General features: G+C 43.6%; 2 protein-coding genes across 2 annotated transcripts; one reads left to right on the top strand and one right to left on the bottom strand.

Annotated features, from left to right (window-relative positions):
* Window positions 1-873: 873 nt before the first annotated feature.
* Window positions 874-15,788, bottom strand: slc9a6a (solute carrier family 9 member A6a). Its single transcript, XM_076292476.1, has 16 exons — window positions 15,460-15,788; window positions 14,620-14,819; window positions 13,581-13,658; window positions 13,407-13,483; window positions 13,191-13,303; window positions 12,616-12,721; window positions 9,185-9,326; window positions 8,840-8,945; window positions 8,477-8,565; window positions 7,965-8,078; window positions 6,192-6,303; window positions 5,677-5,830; window positions 5,390-5,420; window positions 5,192-5,274; window positions 4,900-5,005; window positions 874-4,780 (listed from the first exon to the last, which is right to left on the bottom strand). Exons 1-16 carry the CDS (start codon window positions 15,731-15,733, stop codon window positions 4,499-4,501), a joined length of 2,067 nt encoding a protein of 688 aa, XP_076148591.1. The 5' UTR covers window positions 15,734-15,788; the 3' UTR covers window positions 874-4,498.
* Window positions 15,789-15,947: 159 nt separating this feature from the next.
* Window positions 15,948-18,463, top strand: mmgt1 (membrane magnesium transporter 1). The gene is made up of 4 exons (XM_076292475.1): window positions 15,948-16,241; window positions 17,119-17,171; window positions 17,296-17,399; window positions 17,528-18,463. The coding sequence occupies exons 1-4, from the start codon at window positions 16,157-16,159 to the stop codon at window positions 17,679-17,681; spliced, it is 396 nt and encodes a 131-aa protein (XP_076148590.1). The 5' UTR covers window positions 15,948-16,156; the 3' UTR covers window positions 17,682-18,463.
* Window positions 18,464-18,918: the final 455 nt, after the last annotated feature.

Here is an 18,918-nt window from a genome sequence, read left to right as displayed (position 1 = left end):
ACCATTTCCGTAGTCAAGGGAAAAAATCAGTCGCTAAGTCCATACCTTGACACTTTGGCTGACCTGGAGAATTGCTGGACACAGACAAACCAGCAACTACCCAAAAGTTGCAAGCATGTGTCATAACCCAATCTAAAGTAGAAAAGTTATGTTTTGTTATAGCTGTGACAGATTATCAGTAGTTTCTCTAGGATTCCCCTGAAATATGCTTTTGTACGTGCAGTTTATATTTCTATTTATTGTATTTGGAAAATGATTAGGATAGATTTAGATCATCCTCAATATATACCATAAGGCCAGGGTCATCAAATCACAATCTTAACTGAGGGGTTGTGATAATGCTTTGAGTTTTAGTGGGTCTGGGAAGGTGGAGGATGTTAAGACCTCTGAGTTCTAGTGGGTCTGGGAAGGTGGATGATGTTAAGGTGGAGGATGTTAAGACCTCTGAGTTCTAGTGGATGTGGGAAGGTGGAGGATGTTAAGACCTCTGCCAGCTTCTCACTGGATGGGCCTGTACACCAAAACTCTGTCTGAGGAAGACAAAATCAACTCTCTACAGCAACAGCTGAATGAAGGGATGAGTAGAACACATCTCTTCCATCAGTGTGACTGATGAGCTTCTGGAAAAGAACTGCTGAACAGAGGAAAAGCAGAGGATAGAAACCTGGGTGAGGTACAACCAATAAGTGTAAAGCACACTGCTTTCTACAGTCACAATCAGTCTCACAAACACATGCAGGACATAAGTCTTTTGTGTTTCTCTCAAGCCAGCTCCAGGGAGACCAAGACCTCCACCTCACATGTCCTGAATCAGTGGCTTGTTACATGCTAAACTAGGACCAGACATGATGTCACAAGACACAAATCAAGAACAGACACCACCATTTTGTTTTGTTTTTTAAACGAAAGCACAGGCTTTTTGTTTATTGACCACTGCACACACATGAACAGATGAGAGTAGTTACTGTACATCCATGTAAACAGTCAAGTACCTTCAACACAGGGGGACGGAGCCCGTACAGAGTGTGAGGGAACACACAGTTACGTACTGGTCACAACACCGAGTCGTACAGTCTCACCGCACATCCACTTTTTAATCTTCTCCTCAGGCTACTTTGGACCTGTCGTTTGGCCAATTATAAATGTCACCCTCTAAGAACAACAAAAAACAATGAAAGGAAAAAAAAACAATTTGAACAACAAAAGAGGAGGAGCACGGCGTGTAGCCTCAACGGTCAGCTAGACAGGATCAGGTTTCACATTTATTCTCATTTTTTTTATGTTAATCTTCAGCCATCTTCTGGATATGCACTGGTCGGAATGTTCCGGGCTCTAAAGCAGACTTAAGCTGTGCCTGTGGAAGAGGATGGAGCAGACCCGAGCCCCAGACCACTGTGAGGGAAAGCCATCCTCCTCCTCCTCCTCCTCCTCCTAATTGATTGTGGTGGAGAGAGACCAGGCTGAGGGACCAACTAAAAGGGTTTAGCCTGAGTAGAAATCAATTAGCTCTCCATTGTGGCCCTTGTGGGCATAAAATCAAACCATTCTATTCTTTCCATGATTTCTATGGTAGTACAATAATATACACATCTTAAAATACATTAAACATACAGAAGAATCAGAATCTATATGAAAGTCTACAATCAAGCAAGGATCTTTTTTTGTCAGTACTCAACTCCTTACTTAATACAGTGTTGTGACATCTTAGCTGCAACCTATTTCTGAAACCTGTGCATCTCTGAAACAGTTTTTGTGTCATTTTGTACAGTGTGTACATGACACTGCTGCCATTCAGTTATCAGATCATAATCTCAAGCCCTGGCTTCCTTACCTCTCTACAGTCACATGTGTAGACCAGACTCATACTACAGAACTAGACATACATTTGTCATAATTCTTTCAGCAACCTGGACCATAATTATGTCACAGAAGAAGCCCAAAAAGTGCAAAAAGATGAGCACCCTCAATGCTCTCACACACCGCAGTTCTCCTTCAATTTGGACATAATGACCTGAATCAAAAGAAAAATAGAAAAAAAAGAAAAACAAACAAAACAAAAACAAATGATAACAACAATAACAACAACAAAACAAATCCATCGCATTGTGGTGTCAAGAGGCATGCTTATGGAACTAGGAAACACTAACATGCGCACTCATTCAATTCCTGCACGGCAGGAGATAACACTGTGTAGCACCTTCACTCTCCAGAATGCCCCCACCACACCCTCTTCCCTGCCTCTCGGTCACAGCTCTGGCAATTGGGCCCTACCTTATCAACACTTCCTGCTCCAGTCTGCCACTACAGCCTGCTCAGTCTAGGAGTGTGCCTGGCAGCACCTCCACACCGACCTCTCGTTCACACGTCCATGCCATTAACCACGTCTCCATCCACACTCTAAGCAGAAATACACAGATACTGGCAGACTCCCGGCTCAGGACAAACAAAACTTGTTTTTTTTCCACAAAAAGGTCGGTTTCTCGGGATAGGAGTTCAGTCTCAAATCTTGATATTTTTAGGTCATTTTCTTTTTGCAACTTATGCCCACTAGCTTTCGGCTCTATAAAGTACACAGAAGCTGAGCTTTAGCGATTGTTATGGGGAGCTGTATCCAGAATTCACCCACCAAGTCAGATTAGCTCCTGGTGAACAGACAGACTGTCCCTGTTTACACCACGGAAAGACAGTGAAGTTGTTCTGGCTCGGTTATCTCTTGGCTTTGACCATCAGTCTTTCCGTTCAGCTAAAAATGGGAGGACTGACCATTGGCAAGCAAACCACGTGGCTGTAACCACTTTGCATGCTTTGTCTTTCTTGCCCAATGGTACATATGTCAAATATAAAACTGCCTTCAAAGATCATTTCCCTAACTTGACATCTACCATCCTGACACAGAGAAGCTACTCCAGCTCCCTTTTTATGTTCCCAATGTGTGCATTCCTGAGAGGAGGGTCAGCCACAGGCCTGTGTGCATCCTCACATGGTTGACTTCCACTGGTACTGTCTGTGACTGCAGCTTCTCAGTTCAATAGCAGTCTGATTGCTCCACATCACAAACATGTTGGTATAGAAGACGAGTCGACTTCTCCACACATTTCATGCAAAACAATAACGGAAAAAAGTTTATGTAGTTTCAAGCAGAAACAAATATGTCATTTCAGTTTTCTAGAATAATATCAGGGTGACTATTATGCAAAATTCCTAAACATTGTTTCATTATCACTTTTTGCTTGTTCTTCAAAAAGGTCAAAGCTGGACCACTAGGAAACCACAGGAAAGCACAGACTGGACTTTACAAAAAGCAGGTTCCATCAGTGGATTTAGTAACACGTTGCTTGTTCTGTACAGTGTTTTGGTGCTTAATATCAAACACAGAGCAATGTCAGACATTCATAAATTCATTAATATCTGCCATTTTAATCTTTTTTTTTTTTTGCTGCATGGAAAAAATGAATAGAAAAATATTTTGAGGCTGTCAAAAGTTAGAAGTTAGTACACTGAAAGACAATAAAATGGCCCCCAATATTTGCCACTTATACCTCCAATTCAGCATCCTCCAAATAGAACAGCCCTTCTATGTGCTGTGAGCGACATCAGGTTATATAACAAGGTGTAAAAACCCTCACACAGTCACAGTCAAAGGTCAATATGTAAGATCCAAGACTTGTGCTAGGCTAAGAGAGCGCCATCACCTACAGCCCACTCCTGGCCAAACCACTCCAACAGGAGAGACTTGATACCGAAATACAAGGCTGCCCCCTAGTGGCGGGAAGAGTGTATTTTCTTCAGGGAGGGAAAAACCTACATTCGTCAGGCACTTGATTGTGACCGCACAGCAAACCCAGAGCCCCCCAGTCATGCCCCTGATTCAACTGTTGCACAGAGAAGGCAGTAGACAGCATAAGACCTATCAGAAACATGAGCTGATACCGCATGGGATCCCTCGCAAGATACCTCTCGCTCCATTAACAACTAAACGATGGTCGATACACGCACACACACACGCGCACGCAGGCAGGCACGCACATAAAAGGCATGCATATCATGTCGACAGTATTTTACACCTTGCTATACAGACGGGAGAAGATCAGCTAAGCTTGTTCTGGTGGTGATTTTTGCTTGGAGAGATCAAACACATGCTTCCACCATTCTGACAAAGCTTTGGGTGACGCTACATGGTCTGGTTGTAGAGAGAGAGAGAGAGAGAGAGAGAGAGAAGCAGCAACTCTCTGAGCAACTCTCTGGAGGGATAGGGCAAACAGGAGAGATAAATAAATAATAATTGACACAACAGTGATGGCAGGAGAGAGAGACAAGAACAAGAAACAAGAATGAGGTAGAGCCATCAAACCAGCCACTTGATCAAACTCAGCAACATAAAGGAGAGAAGAGGAGGTGAGATGAGGGGATGGGTGCAGTAGGGAAGGGAGAGAGAGAAAGAGAGAGAGAAAGAGGGATGAGAGAGAGGAGTGCCCCCTGGAATGTGCTCCACGTCCACTCAGCTCAGGGCTCCGGAGCGTCGGTGCAGGACATCCCCGGGCAGCGGCGGCTCGGAGTCATCCATGGGCAGCACCAGCCGGGTCCCGCGGATCACCAGTTCGTGTTCGCCCAGCGCCAGCTCCCGGTCCAGCTCGTCCGAGTTGGCCGCCACCACTGACGGCCGGGAGCTGGTGTGGGCCCCGCTGGCGTCCGTGCTCACGGTGATGTCGCCGTACGTCAGGCTGATATCGCCATCGTTCAGGATGAGGTCAGAGTCGTCGTCCCTCAGCTGCTCCTCATTCTGCAGACAGAACACGGAGAATCAGCAGGACACAGGAAGGGCATATGAGTCTGGACTAGTCCCTGCCCTGTCCCTGACCACAGAGGCCTTTTGTGTGCTGTGTATGTGGGCTCCCTCACCTCGTAGGCCTGTGGGCTGGTGAGGCAGCGGGCGAGGGCCCCACAGCAGGCTGGCATGGTGGCCGTGAGGGGAGGACCACTGTGGGTCAGAAAGGGCTTCATGTAGCTGAGGGACGGGCAGTTAAGGTCGCCACAGCAGCGCACACACCACTACACCAATTCTGAACTGAATTAGAACTGAATTAAACGTTCATCACCTCCCACTACTTTAAAAACATATAATATATTCAAACCATAATATGTTCAAAAGGCTGTCAGTGTGTGTAGGTGGATTGCCAGTCATAAAGGATACTTGTGGTCGAAGTTGTACCAGATCCTGAAGAGCCAGGCACTCTCATGCTTAGTGCTGCGCCGCTCTATGCCATCAGGACCAATCTGCAGACATGATGAAGACCAATGAAGGACTGCCCCCTTCGCATGATGGTAAGAAATACAGTACATTGGGTATTCAATGTATGTTAAACTCCATGAAACTGTTGGATAAACTTACTGAGTGCTCTTGGTCCGGATCCACACCAACACTATGGATTTAAAAGAGAAGATACTTTTGTTAAGACAGCATATGAGGCTTAGTTCTACTGATACCAAACCACACACAACTGGGTTTTCCTCCAAAGCCTGAAATAGCTGAGGAAGATCTGTAGTGCCCCTCTCAAAACTAAAATGTCATGATGCCATGTTAAATTTTCACTTAGCCATTAGCCATGTTCATCTGGGATGCGTTAGCAGAGAGAAGTGACTGGACCACACTGAGGCCGGTGCGAGTGGCTTACTGACCGTATGCGCTGGCAGGACAGCATCTGTGTGGTTCCTCCTCCGCACACCCACACAGTGAAGAAGACCACCAGCAGCGTGGTGGAGAACATCATCCGCCGCGCGTAGGTGGCCGTGTCGCGGATGGACAGGGCAAAGGTCATGGCACCGCGCAGCCCTGAGCGAGAACAGACTCTTTAATATTTCAAACAGGCTCCCTTTCCCACCAAGACAACCACCGCGGGGTGTCCATTCCCACACCAAAACAACTAGCGGCCTCTGGAAGCAGACACTTTGGGATTTGTTACCCCAGTGAAGTCTCAACACCCGGTCATACTTCATAAATACTTGATCTAAGGAGGTGTTATCTTGTTTGAATTTCTGTACATTGGAAATGGATGTGAAAAGGAAACTCAAGAGTGTCTCATAGCGCTTGTTCCAAAGTCAGGGAGAAAAGGCTAGTTTTTGTTGGCTTATATACGCAGCTCTAAGGACAAAGTACAGAGTATGTGGAGTGGTTATTTTTCTTGTGTACATACCGGCAAACATCATCATGTGCTGGAAGTTGGAGCTGATCTTGTTTCTGCGGCCCAAGTTGAGCAGGAAGGAGAGGGGGTAGATGTTGGCTGCTCTGCCCAGAAAAGTAGCCAGCTGTGTGTGAGGGGGGAGGAAAGGGGGGGGGGGGCAGTTAAGGAAAAATCCCAAAAAAGGGGAAGTGAACCCAGGCAGCTGCCAGAGCCTGCTCTCCACCCAAACCATGACTCTCTGTCCTTCCTGCTCAGCCAGTGGATCCCTTCATAAGGGAGCTATTCTGGAGGGTTCTACCCCAAAGGAAACACAATGTTGGCAATGTTCGGATGGTGACCGCTACATGTCACTCAACATCAGGGCCTGGGTACTGCAGTGCTAGTGTATTCTTAGACATTTCTGCAGCAGTCTAACTGAGGACCATTCACATCTCCATTCCAAACACAAATCCCCTAAGGGTCCTCCAGACAACGCCATTTTAAAGCCTTTCTTCAGGGGTGCAGTAACATGGAAGTACACTGTAGGTTTACAAAACAGCATCGTACAACTTCTGCCACTATAAGTCCCAATGAAGCATGCCCACAGGCAGGCTTGGAATTTCACCATTCTGGGGGCAAGGCCACTTGGCCTTCAGTTGGGCATATTTGGTGGGGGCACAAAGGCCACATGTCAGGGCACCAAGGCCAAAGTTAACTATACAGTAGTAGGCTATAAAAATGATCAAAGTTGTATTTAGCCTATTCACTGCAGTAGACCTGCATCACTGTATGAAACATTACAAAAACATGAAACATGACATATTACATAGAACTGTAAATCATCTGATCATGTAATATTTACAGATATCTAGGCTATATATAACATTTATTTTATATTTGGCCTGTTATGAAATCATGTATTGAACAATTTAAGCACAGCTCAGCTTTAAGAGATTCAAATAGCCTAGATGCATGCATTTTGTGATCAAATGCTTTCACAAACTCTTAGTCAGCTGTCCTATGATTTACCAAAATCTAGGCGATATTTGTAACATTTATTTTGTATTTGGCCCGTTATGAAATCATGTGGAACAATTTAAACACATTGTAAAACGCAAAGCCCAAATTTGGAGACATCCATGCATGTCGAAATTTACTGCAAATTCAAAACTAGATTACTCTGGAACGGCTAACTGTACAGGGGACTGCTTTACACTTTTGTGTTCGGTAAGGTCTGCTGTTTATTCCGATATATGGTTTGTTATGTGTTAAAAGAAGGGTTCGTGAAGTATTCCACCGAGATGAATGGGTAGGGAGATCATGGGACGCAAAACCTTCAGTAGAATGTATGATTAAATTGAATTATATTTAGGCCTACTTTTCTCGCGAACCATTCAACACAGCAATTATCGGCTAACATCATTTAAAAGCTGAGAAAAGGCTCTTTCATGTGATACTTGTGATGTCTGTGTGATGTATAGGCTACTTCGCGAGTAGTTCAACTGAGAAGAATGGGTTAATTTGGACGCACTTTCTTGCGCTGTCACTTTCTCCACAGCGTAAAAGACTAAATTAATTTGCACTGTGAATGCTAAGATTATTTTGACAGGCCACAGGCTAACTAAAAATCGCTATTAGTAGGACGCAAAGCAGAATATTGAAAGAATGGGGCACCAAGGCCACCGTGGCCTGTAAACCTCTGATTTTCAAACGGGCTTCACGGCCAATGCAAGGGGCTACGACGGCCATGGCCGTCGTGGCCGCCGTGAAATTCCTACCCTGCCCACAGGGCCATGGGAAGGATACGAAAGCTCCGATGATGAAAATGGGGTTGAAGACGTGGTTCTGGAAGGTGAACAGCGTGAGCCCCATGTAGGAGAAGATGAAGTTCTCCGCCAGGAAGTTAAGGAGCTCAAACAACTGCAAAGAAATAAGCAGAACACATCAAAAGTTGATTCTCTGTTAGAGCTTACATTGAGTTAATTTCCTTCAGTTAAATCTTCCTGAGACCATATGATGCTTGCCTAAGGCAGCTCTGAATGTGAGCTCAGTGAGTTATAATCACTGTTAGATTTCTACACTGAGCAAAACATTATGCAGACAATTACAGAGTTGAATTCTACTCAAATCCATACATAACATACAAGGACACAAATGATCAACAGAAGAGGAACATTTACTGTACATTAATTTTCCTCCCTCCACAAATGTGCCTTCCTTGCCCAAACATGCTGATGCGTAAAGACTGAGACAGGAATGGGAATGATGTACAAGACTGAACTCTTTCCATGCGGGGGAGGAACAGTGTGGGATCTCACCTGTTTGGTCCTGTCCTGAGACTCAGGTGAGAGATTGTTATAGGTGTAATGAGCCTGGGTGATTCCACAGAACAGCACAGCTACCACACCTGTCAACAGAAAGGGGAAAAGGGCAACAACACACAACCATTACTAAGGACTGGGCTGAACAGGAACCCTAAGCCTTCCTCTTGGCTCATTACCAAACTCAGCTCTGGGCTTAGGGTGGTGGTGTCATGTTTTTTTGCATTGTTTTATGGTAGTAAGTGTGTGAGTATTTATTTACATATACAAATGTTTTGTCTCAGTTAAATAATTTGTTCTAGTTCTCTGTGCAGAAGTAGAGGATAAGTGGCCATGCGGGGATGCTGAAGGGAAAGTGACCTGTGAAGCCGCAGGCCTCGGCCAGCAGGAAGGTGCTCCAGGACATGAGGAAGAAGAGGGCCGTCTCCAGCAGCGAGAAGTCCCGCAGCTTGGTGAATTTGGTGACGTGGAGGAGGAGAAGTCAAGGGTCAAACTGCTGTGGGTCACAGTCTGCTGTGGAGACACCTACACAAACAAAATTCTCTAGGCAACTCTGCTGCATTTGCCAATCGAAACATGAAAATATCTGCCCAATGAGCAAATGCTAATACCTGGCTTTACTGGCATAGTCGCTCATCTTAACTGTTTAAACGTGATTTGATATTAATTTTGATTTAAAATTTGTTTGTCTTGTGTCAAGGATATCAGTGCCGTCATGACTCCAGTAGCCATCCCGAGAGCGAAGGAGCCGCTGAAGACTCCCAGGAACACCCCGAAGGACTTGACCATGGCCATGGCCTCGAACGTGTGGGTGTTGTCCCCCTGAGGCTGGTAGGCCACTATGGACCTGTGCACAAAACCCCACAGGGACACGGGCAAGCACACAGGAGACATGAGACAGTCACAACTTAGCAAAGCATGGACATATTATCTAAGATCTATGTTTTATATTAATATGTTATTATGCAAGAATTATGTTTTGGGGATACTCCTAAACAACCACTACACATCCTAGCAGATAAAGCTGTAAAATTGGCACATTGCTGCTGATGTATTATGTACATGAAACTATATGCTAAATGCTATATTGCTAAAGTAATTGCTGAGATGAATACACCTGCCTTCAAAGGGCACAAGACATTTTACATCTACATTTATCTGCCTAAGGGTTAACTTCAGCAGAGGCTGTGATGAGGATGTCATAGCTACTGTAACATACTGTACCATAGTGAACAGGAAACAAGAGAGAGACCAATCCACAGCAAACCCCATGCACTTTCAGTGTGAAACAGACTGAGGCGGCCCACTTTCTCATTTATGGTGCCTTTGGAACTCAAAGCCATGGTCTGAAGTTACCACATGCTAGGTTTCTACTTACGGTAACTGTGCACATTTGTAAAGCTGGGGTTGTTGTTGTTTCTTGTCAACAAAAGCACAAACAACAAAACTTCTACTGGTGTAGTCTTGACAATCAATATGGGATTCTATGAGACATCTGGCAAGGGAATCTCTGCTACCTTATCTGACAAAACAACTATAGAGTTTGAACAGCTAAGGAAGTTCAAAATGGGCAGAGGTAGAAAACCTGAAATCAATGCATTATCTAAGTTCCTTCTTCCTACAACTATTGAAATCTTTATCAAATCAAAGACTGGAGGAAATTCTGTTAAAAGCGGTTTCCAAATCAGACGTAGGTTTGTGAAAAGGTCAAGGTTCCACTGCCACAGTGAAATGTAAAAGAGATTCTTTCTGTGGAAGTTATTTGCTTATGGGAGAGCCCAAGAGGAACTAGAAAGACCTGTTGAAAAAAACGGTTTCTAGAGTAGAGCAGAGTCAGATCACAGCATAAAGGGGCAAGTTCTCCCATGTGGGTAAGGGTGCGTAAGTCAAAAAAAGCACGTAACTAAGTGCTTTTCAGTCTGCACTAATTCTCCCCTTCACTTAAATCTGTCATTTAAGCACGATGGAGGGAGTTACACGTTTTGGGATGATATTGCTCAATGTTGGCAGTAGGCCTAGTTCTAAATACATGTAGGTTACACAGAATGTTACAAATTAACATTACAGTATCAAATTTGGTGCTTTATATGCTTTATGTTTTTCCCCATTACAGTGTCCCAAGGTGGCATATTTCCCGACATTACCTTATCCATGAGGCTACATTGTTAAATAGGGAAAACCCTGTTATAATCACCCCGTTTGGATATTGGAGCTTACGACTGTGCATCTTTTGCATAAATTTACACAGACGCCTGCACTATTTTCGAGCAGCATCGTTTATATTCTCCTGTCTCTGATTGGTTTGTAATGGAGGCTGGTATTGTTATGCCAGTCTCTCTACTGTATTCAAAACTACAACTGCTGGTCAGTCTACAGCTTTGTTAGCATAGATACATTGATATTATTAGAAGCAGCTGCCATTGAAACGTTAAATTATGAATTTACACAGCATGTCTTGACTCTTTATAAATAAGCCTCAGAGCAAAAGGGAAACTTCATTAAGTCAATTCTTTGTTAGGCTATGTGATGCCACACCACTTTACTGTTTACTGCTATTCAGTTTACCATGCTTACGTTTTCAAAATCAAAGACTGGTCCTGTGTTCTTTCTAGATTTAAATGACATTCAGAAGGTCAACGTTTTTATATCAACCTAAATTAACGAGGTGGTGGATCAGTCTGGTTCTATTTTAAATAAATCACGCTGTGTGTGACAGAAGTGGGAATGGGAGAACGCGTGTAACTGAAAAGTGCATAACTGAAAAGTGCGTAACTGAAGCGCGTAAAAAAAGGGCTTACGTGCGTTTTACGCACAAATAGGAGAATTCGCCCCTATGTGATGACACATCATTTTACTGTATGCCATTCGCTATTCAGTCCACCTTGCTTACGTTTTCAAAATCAAAGACTGGTTTGTGTTCTTCCTGGATTTAAATGACATTCAGAAGGTCAATGAGAAAGTCCACGTTCCACGTTTTTATATCAACCTAAGTTAACCAGGTGGTGGATCGATCACTCTGGTTCTGTTTTAAATAAATCACGCCTCTTTCATAAGGCCACCTTGATTTCAAACTTGTGAGCAGTGGGTGTGACAGAAAGCGGGAATAGGAGAATGCGCATAACTGGAAGCGCGTAAAAAAGGACTTACACGCGAATGGGAGAATTCGGCCCATAGTCCTCAGAAGGCAGTAAAGAAACACACTCTAGTCCAAACCAGTCAGCAAATCACCTCAGGCCAGCCCCACTCTGCAGCTCAGCCGCATAGCTGCTCTCATCTGACATGCAGGCCTAGTCATCATCCAGCAGCAGAACTAATGAGTAGCCAATGAGTATCATGAATAATGTGTAAAAGGGGGGAAAACTGGCAACCCTGCTCTGAGGCAGGCCTGAGGGTGATTGGCTCTGCATGGCCTGGGACAAGACCTGGGCGATGCACTCATGGGGAGGGGGGGGGGGGGTCCACTCAACGAGCTGGCAAGCTAAGCACTACTGGGGCAGCACCCGTTGAGGGGCCTGGCTGTGGCGTTGGTGACGCCCTCTACCCACTGGGGTGCAGCTCCGTGGCCGTGGCGTACCGCCACCCCACTGTGTCTCCCGTAATAAATTAGAATTCTGGAGAAGGAGATGCCCGGGGGAAGGACGAAATCAGCCGTTAGGGTCAGTACAAGTACAATCTCAGCATTCCACTCTGGCATTGTTAATGGGTTAGTCACAAGTAATTATACAAAGTTTTAAAACCACAGCTGCATACTTGTAAACGTCTGTTATTAGAATGTGTATGTGTATATGTATGAGTAGAGAGGGAGGGAGAGAGGGAGAGGGGGAGAGAAAGAGAGAGAGAACGAGGAAGAGAATGCATGTGTATGTATATGTGGGGGTTTCAACCATTCTGTAACTTTTCTCTAAACAAAGACCAAGTGTGCCATCATGTTATCATTTTGTCTGGCCTTTAATTCCACTACAAGCAAATTACAGGGAAATGTCAGGCCACTCACTGATAATTAGGCTCTATGGAACGATTCACAAGCCCCATCTCTGTGAAATGGGACTGTGCCCAAATAGTGCAGTGTGTACAAACATCCTTAGTCTGTTGCGACGCTGGATATCGTCTACATGTTGAGATGGAGGAGTACTCACGAGGAAAGGACTACTGCTACAGCATCATTAAGAACGCTCTCGCCGAACAGCAGCGCGTACAGGTCCACATCCACCTGGAGCTCATTGAAGATGGCCAGGACTGTCACTAGAGGAAGAGATTAGGGGAGCCCCCATCAACCAATGCACATGTTTTGTGTGCAGTGATGCTGTACACTAAAACAGCATGTAATGTGTGCGAATTACATGCATGCTACATCGAATTATACCGGTCAATAAACCAGGAGGAACTAGGAGAATGGGTCACACGATGCAGCATGTAATGGGTCCGAATTAGCACCTGTGCTAAAAACACTCAAACAATGCATCTGGTTTGTCCAATGTAATTGCTATGTCCATATCAAATAAACATTAATAATAATAATAATAATAATAATAATAATTTTGTACTGTGTGTTAAGACTTAAACATAGACATAAACTTTCAAAATGGCTACTTTAATTCTAAAAATCACCCTAAAATGAGTTATCAAATCCATCTCATCTCCATCCATTGACTTCACAAACTCTAATGTCTGAGCATGATGACTGTTTAGCTGGCCAGTGTGGGCGTCATACCTGGGTCCGTGGCGGAGACGATGGCTCCGAAGAAGAGGCAGTCTGTGAAGAAGAAGTCCCCACCCAACTGCCCGATCTGCTTCATCAGCGTCACACAGCCGTACATCAGCAGCCTGGCAGGAAGGAGCGCAAGCACAGGTCAGAGCCTGGTCACACACACTTGCGTCACTTTCAGTCGGTCAGCCCGCGAGCGAGCGCACCCCAGAATTCACTCACCCAATGATGAAACACGAGATCACCGTTCCAAGAAATGCATAGGCCAAGATGGAGCCCATGTTCCTGAAGAAGTGTCTCTGGAAAGCCACAGGAATAGAGTCAATCAAATCAATTCTTGTCACTGAAGTGGTAATAAAACAATCAACAGTCCACTGGTTTGAGTAAAGCTCCTACCCTCTTTAAGCTGTAACCAGCATGGAATATTATAGGAGGCAGGAGAATGTTGAAGAACACCTCGGGATCAAAGGTCACCTGAAAGGGGAAATGAGAGTGTGAATCATGAGATACCTGAAGGTAGGTCACTACATGAGAATGGCAGTCACAAGGCTGACGATTCATATGCCCTTGTTGTATGAAGACTGATTTAAGTCATGTAAATTACGGAAAAGGAAAGCCCTGCTTAGGGCCTGAAAGGGACAAATTCTGAATGCTTTCTTAAACTTTCTTTTGTCATGCTACATATTATTGGTAGTTTTGCTGGATTGTTGATTAAATGAACTATTCAATACATTCTTTAAGCAAATGCAATGCTGCCCAAACAGTTTAGTGCCCATCTGAGTTTTACAGTAGGCATTAGAATCCTTCAATGACTACAATGACTATCTGCATAAAGCGGTGTCTTCTTACAGACCTCCCATACTATTGCTAAGAAATTGGCTGTTCTCTAGTTTCAATGTTGTCAAACCTTTCAAATAGGTTGAACAAAGTTGTGTGTTTCTTCTCTCTGCCAAATGCCTGTTACAGATTAATCATTTCAAAACATAGTGTCCCTTTAAAGGTGCACTGTTGGAAAATGCTGCCAGGGCACTTGGGACCACACACATGCAATTAATGCCAGAATTCCTTGCATTTGCTATCAATTTTAATCACAGATAGCTACATTAATAGTTGATTATGTATAAGGGATTGTGTAAGGTATTGATTCATTGATTGACTCGGGTAGTTCATGATTTGTGCTGTGAGAGTGTGTTTTAAAGCTGATTCTGTGTGTGTGTGTGTGTGTGTGTGTGTGTGTGTGTGCGCAATGAGTAAGCACAGAGAGCACAGACAAGTGTACCCTTTCAAACCCCTCTGTATCTTGCACCATAATAAAACCATGTACAATTTCTGCACATCTCACAGTGTGTGCCACAGAACAAGCATCATTATTAGTCAGTCCCTAGAGCAAATAAGGAAGGAAGGACATGAAAGACAGCTCGATTCTTATTCATACCTTGCGAAGCATCTCATTGTCCTGCACATCATCTATCTCTTTGCCACTGATCTCGCCTTTCAGGGTGTACTCGTAGAATTTGCCACTGACGTTAACCAGCAGTGTGGCAGGACTTGCATTTACATGGCAGCTCAGTGTGATGTTGTTCATGTCTCGCGGCACGTGAATGCCATATCGTAGTACCACGCCAACCAATAGTCCTAGTGATGTAAAAAGATGCACTTGTGGATCACAAACCAGGCCATGAATTACATCAATACACACAGTGGCAAACGTTTTTTAGGCAGACAGTCTCTGACTCTGTTTATTCTTATTCGAATAATTTACATAACGGTGACCAATTATCCTAGTTCCTCCTGGTTTATTGACAGTATAATTTGATTAGCACCTGCGGAGCTGCGCGCATTATACGCAGTTCACACGACCTCAGATAAGCTCATCCTACTAGTACCTACTACTGGGCAGAAAAACTACTGTCGTCTCTTGTGACTTATTGTAAATGACTAGACGAGCGCTTTAATTTACTATCGTTCAGGGTCAATGTTACAACTCAAGTCTGAAATCGAAAGCCTCACAAATACCTACGATTCGCGCTCAAGGCTATAACTGCAGCTAGACCTTAATCAGGGACTCGAAAGCTGTGCCAAACGCTAGTTATCTCGTTCATTAAATACTTCACCAATTATTTCCGATTAGTGAGCTTACTTCTGACAACCTATCAGTGCTGCCTTCCCATATCAGAATAACGTACACAAGGTATAGCTAACTAGCTTTCACTGACGGACATGACGGTGGCAAAACAATGACATCGGACGTCTCCATTCTGAGGCAGCCTCTTACCATATATCATAGCCAGTCCTGTTTCATGTAAAAATCTAAACCGACGGTGTTTAAAAAGCCAAATGGTTAATATTGTGAGGGTTAGGAGCATGATAAAAATTAGCAGGTCGGCACTGTCTTGTCTGTGGCTTTCCTCAGCCTTCTTCTCTGTTACGATGTTCTCCATTGCACTATCTTCAGCTCTGGACAAACAAATCGACAGGCTGACTAAAACACATAGGGACAACATCCCTGATGCACAGCAATTCCCACTGTTTTTCCATCTAGAGCCCATGTTGACATTGCTTATAGCAGGCAGTCCGTGCGTTTAGGTTTCTAATGTATCTGAGGAGGAGGGGAGGGGTATGGATTGTTCCTGATTCAACGCCTCGCTCCGCCCAGTGGGATGCTGCGTCACCTATAGGAAACAAGTGGATTTTACTTCTACAGATCAACTTTGCGCTTATAAAACGCAAATAGGAATAGTCCCTTGAAAATACTAACGTGATAGCTCCATCCTTTGGAAAGCCATACAAATGATATTTTCAACATTCATTAATATTTCTCTATGACACATTTCGATATTTCTGTGTATCTAGTGTGAAATCTTTAAGCGACGAAAGGTGAACGGGTACGCCTTACGACTTTTATTTTGGATTGTGGTATCATCCAGTCCGGATATTGAACCCTCATTCGGTTGAGTTTGTACATCACTCATATGAAGATGGCTTCGTCCTTTTGGAAAGGTGTCGTTGGTTTGGGCCTTTTTGCTTTGGCACATGCGGCTTTTTCTGCGGCACAACGTGAGTATTATTGTGTAAAAGAAGAACAGCCCCGAGTTCATATTTTAATTCTTACTGGCGAGAGTAGTAATTATCCCTAAAAACGTCAGGCCTCCACACTAAGTAGCTCGTTAGCTTAGCCTTAGCTGCTCTTCGCTTTAACGCTAGCTCATTGCTTGCTAACTAGCTACTAACAGGAACAAGATTAAAGCTTGGTACTTAAGTAAGTGGACTTTTCAGTTGACTTCAGAATTTGGTAAATGTTAAGCGAAAGTAATGAATGCTCATCGAAGTGCTGTCAGTAGCATTCTGTCGCAGTGAACGCTTTGAACGAAAGTTTATTGTGCCAATATTTGATGCATGACGCAAGTTAGCTAGCAAGCTATGTGAGGAAAATGCACTGTTAGAGTTGATAGCTAGCCAGTTGATAGCTAGTTAACGATCCCTGTAGATTGGTTGCTGCATTCATGTAACTGTCTTTTCTGGTTAACACATTGCAGAAGAGTGAGATATCTGCCGATGTGTGGTTGTGATTACCAAGGTTCTTATTAAAGCTAAATGTTGATGTTGATGAAGTGGATGTTTTCTATTCATTGTAGCATCCTACTTATTTAACTTGATTATTCTCCCTCTTCACATTTGCATATTTTAATCTGCGTCGGTGGTGATCTTATTGTCAAGCTTTATACAGTAGCAGATGCTGATATCCTGCAAAGAACTCTTCTAGCGAAAGTGCCGACAGGCAACCCTGTATTTCTTTGTGTCTCATTGAGCAGTAGAGAAAATTCCCCCTTCAGATCTTCTGAAACCGATCATTTGGATGATCACGATAAACATGTTGGGTGTGCTTATGCTGTTTCTAACTACGTTTCTCGTTCATTTTGCCTTTCCCATACAGACCGATCCTACATGCGCCTTACAGAAAAGGAGAATGAAACGCTACCGATAGATGTAAGGACTCGCTTCATCTGAACCTCCCATCTCTGTGCTGGAAATATTTACCTATATGCGTCAATCATTTGCTGGCTGTATTAATTCCTCATGCATATGTGTGTTGATTCCTTCTGTCTTATAGATTGTCCTCCAGACGTTGTTAGCCTTTATAGTGACGTGTTACGGAATAGTTCACATCGCTGGAGAATTCAAAGACATGGATGCATCCTCAGAACTGAAAAACAAGTGAGTGCCAATTGAATTCTCCAGGTTGAGTAATGATGGATTCAGTGTTTGCTTTAGCTATCAGTTATTTATAAGATCCCTACCTCAGCATAGACTTATGACGTTTCATGACCTTTTCACCATTATAGGACGTTTGACACACTGAGGAATCATCCCTCATTCTACGTGTTCAACCACCGGGGCCGGGTGTTGTTCCGCTCCCCAGAGCAGGAACCCATGACGGCTCCTCAAGCACTACCCTCAAACCCCCTACGGTTACGCAAGCTGGAGAACTTCCACTAAGACTGGCCTTTACTGGGCTACTGTGCCCATCTCTCCCTCTCTCTGTCTTTCTCTCTCTTTCTCACTTTGTGCATCAGTGAGCGCCTGGGTTGGTGAGGGATGGGGCAAGATATGAACATATATCCCCTGTCCTTAACTTCTCTGCATATGTTGTATATGCTGTATAAATTTGCATCTCTTCAACAGTGATTTCCACATGTAAATCTTTGGACTGTGCCAACTCCTTGTTTTTTTTCCAGCTTGTTTGTAAATAATGTTAATGCTTGGGAGTCTTAAGGATTGAAAAGAAAAAAATCTTCCCAGTCCCCAGTCCTGACAGGCGTTGTTACAGCGGTTCATTTCATTCATTTGTCACACAAAGGGGTTCAGTAACACCTCATTTAAAAAAAAAAGAAAAAAAAAACCTTGCATCAACCTCCACATTTAAGGCTGTGCAGCTGTTCCTGACTGAATTATGTTCTTCCCGGCCATGCACTCAAACGGGGGATGTCCAATGGACCATACAGTGTATTTATGTTCATTCATGTTCATCGTCTGGATTTCAATTTATTATGCAATAAACACCTGAGGTCATGGAAATGCATTAATGATATCTGTAAAGGCTGAAACAAACATGAATTGAAGGTTGTTTAGCGATAATGCTAACGATACTGTGAACACGTAGTGGAGACTAATGGTACATTTGTTCTGGGGAGAATGTTTGTAATTTTGTTCCACTTTTATGTCATGACATTTTTAACTTAAAAATAATAAATTCTGAAATTTTATGGAAGAATTTGTAACCTGAACAAACTCTGACTTTTGTTTCCATCATTCCTTATTGAATATCTGTTGAATATCTTAGCCTTGCCTACTGGCAAAGACGAGAAAAAGCAGCATGTAGAAAGGACAAAGTATACAATGCCCCGATTTATTATTAATGCTTTGCAATATCATCAATAGGTCCTAAAGGCCCCCCTAGTGTAGTGCATGTGACCTTTGAAGGTAACCAGAACTTTCAGTTGGTGAGCTGTCAATGTGTAAGCAGTATCTGCTCGCATCACATTCATCCTATTGTAAAAATAGATGAGTCTCATTCACATAACCTGGTGAAATTGGCCAGTGGCTATGTGATTAGTCTGCATACAAAAAAGCCAAAACCCAATGAACTGCACTGTAGTAGTGGTAGTGGTGTATTGCTACCTCAGATGTATACAACTACACAAAGCCTGAAGTTATTTTCAGTTTCATATCTACA

The sequence above is a fragment of the Alosa pseudoharengus genome, unplaced genomic scaffold (genome assembly GCF_046254945.1).
Source record: "Alosa pseudoharengus isolate Yale_2024_CS ecotype anadromous, Long Island Sound unplaced genomic scaffold, YU_APseudo_1.1 YU_APseudo_1.1_scf_19, whole genome shotgun sequence".
NCBI classification, from domain to species: Eukaryota; Metazoa; Chordata; class Actinopteri; order Clupeiformes; family Clupeidae; genus Alosa; species Alosa pseudoharengus.
The sequence above is the reverse complement of the archived record's forward strand: the minus strand, read 5'-3'. Positions and strand labels throughout refer to the sequence as shown.

Coding starts and splice junctions, on each gene's coding strand:
- mmgt1 (XM_076292475.1), top strand. CDS start 16,157: ATGAAGATGGCTTCGTCCTTTTGGAAAGGTGTCGTTGGTTTGGGCCTT. Junction 16,242..17,118: donor GGCTTTTTCTGCGGCACAAC/GTGAGTATTATT, acceptor TTTCCCATACAG/ACCGATCCTACATGCGCCTT. Junction 17,172..17,295: donor ATGAAACGCTACCGATAGAT/GTAAGGACTCGC, acceptor TCTGTCTTATAG/ATTGTCCTCCAGACGTTGTT.
- slc9a6a (XM_076292476.1), bottom strand. CDS start 15,733: ATGGGCTCTAGATGGAAAAACAGTGGGAATTGCTGTGCATCAGGGATG. Junction 8,566..8,839: donor CGAGGCCTGCGGCTTCACAG/GTCACTTTCCCT, acceptor TTCTGTTGACAG/GTGTGGTAGCTGTGCTGTTC. Junction 5,421..5,676: donor CTGTCCTGCCAGCGCATACG/GTCAGTAAGCCA, acceptor TTAAATCCATAG/TGTTGGTGTGGATCCGGACC.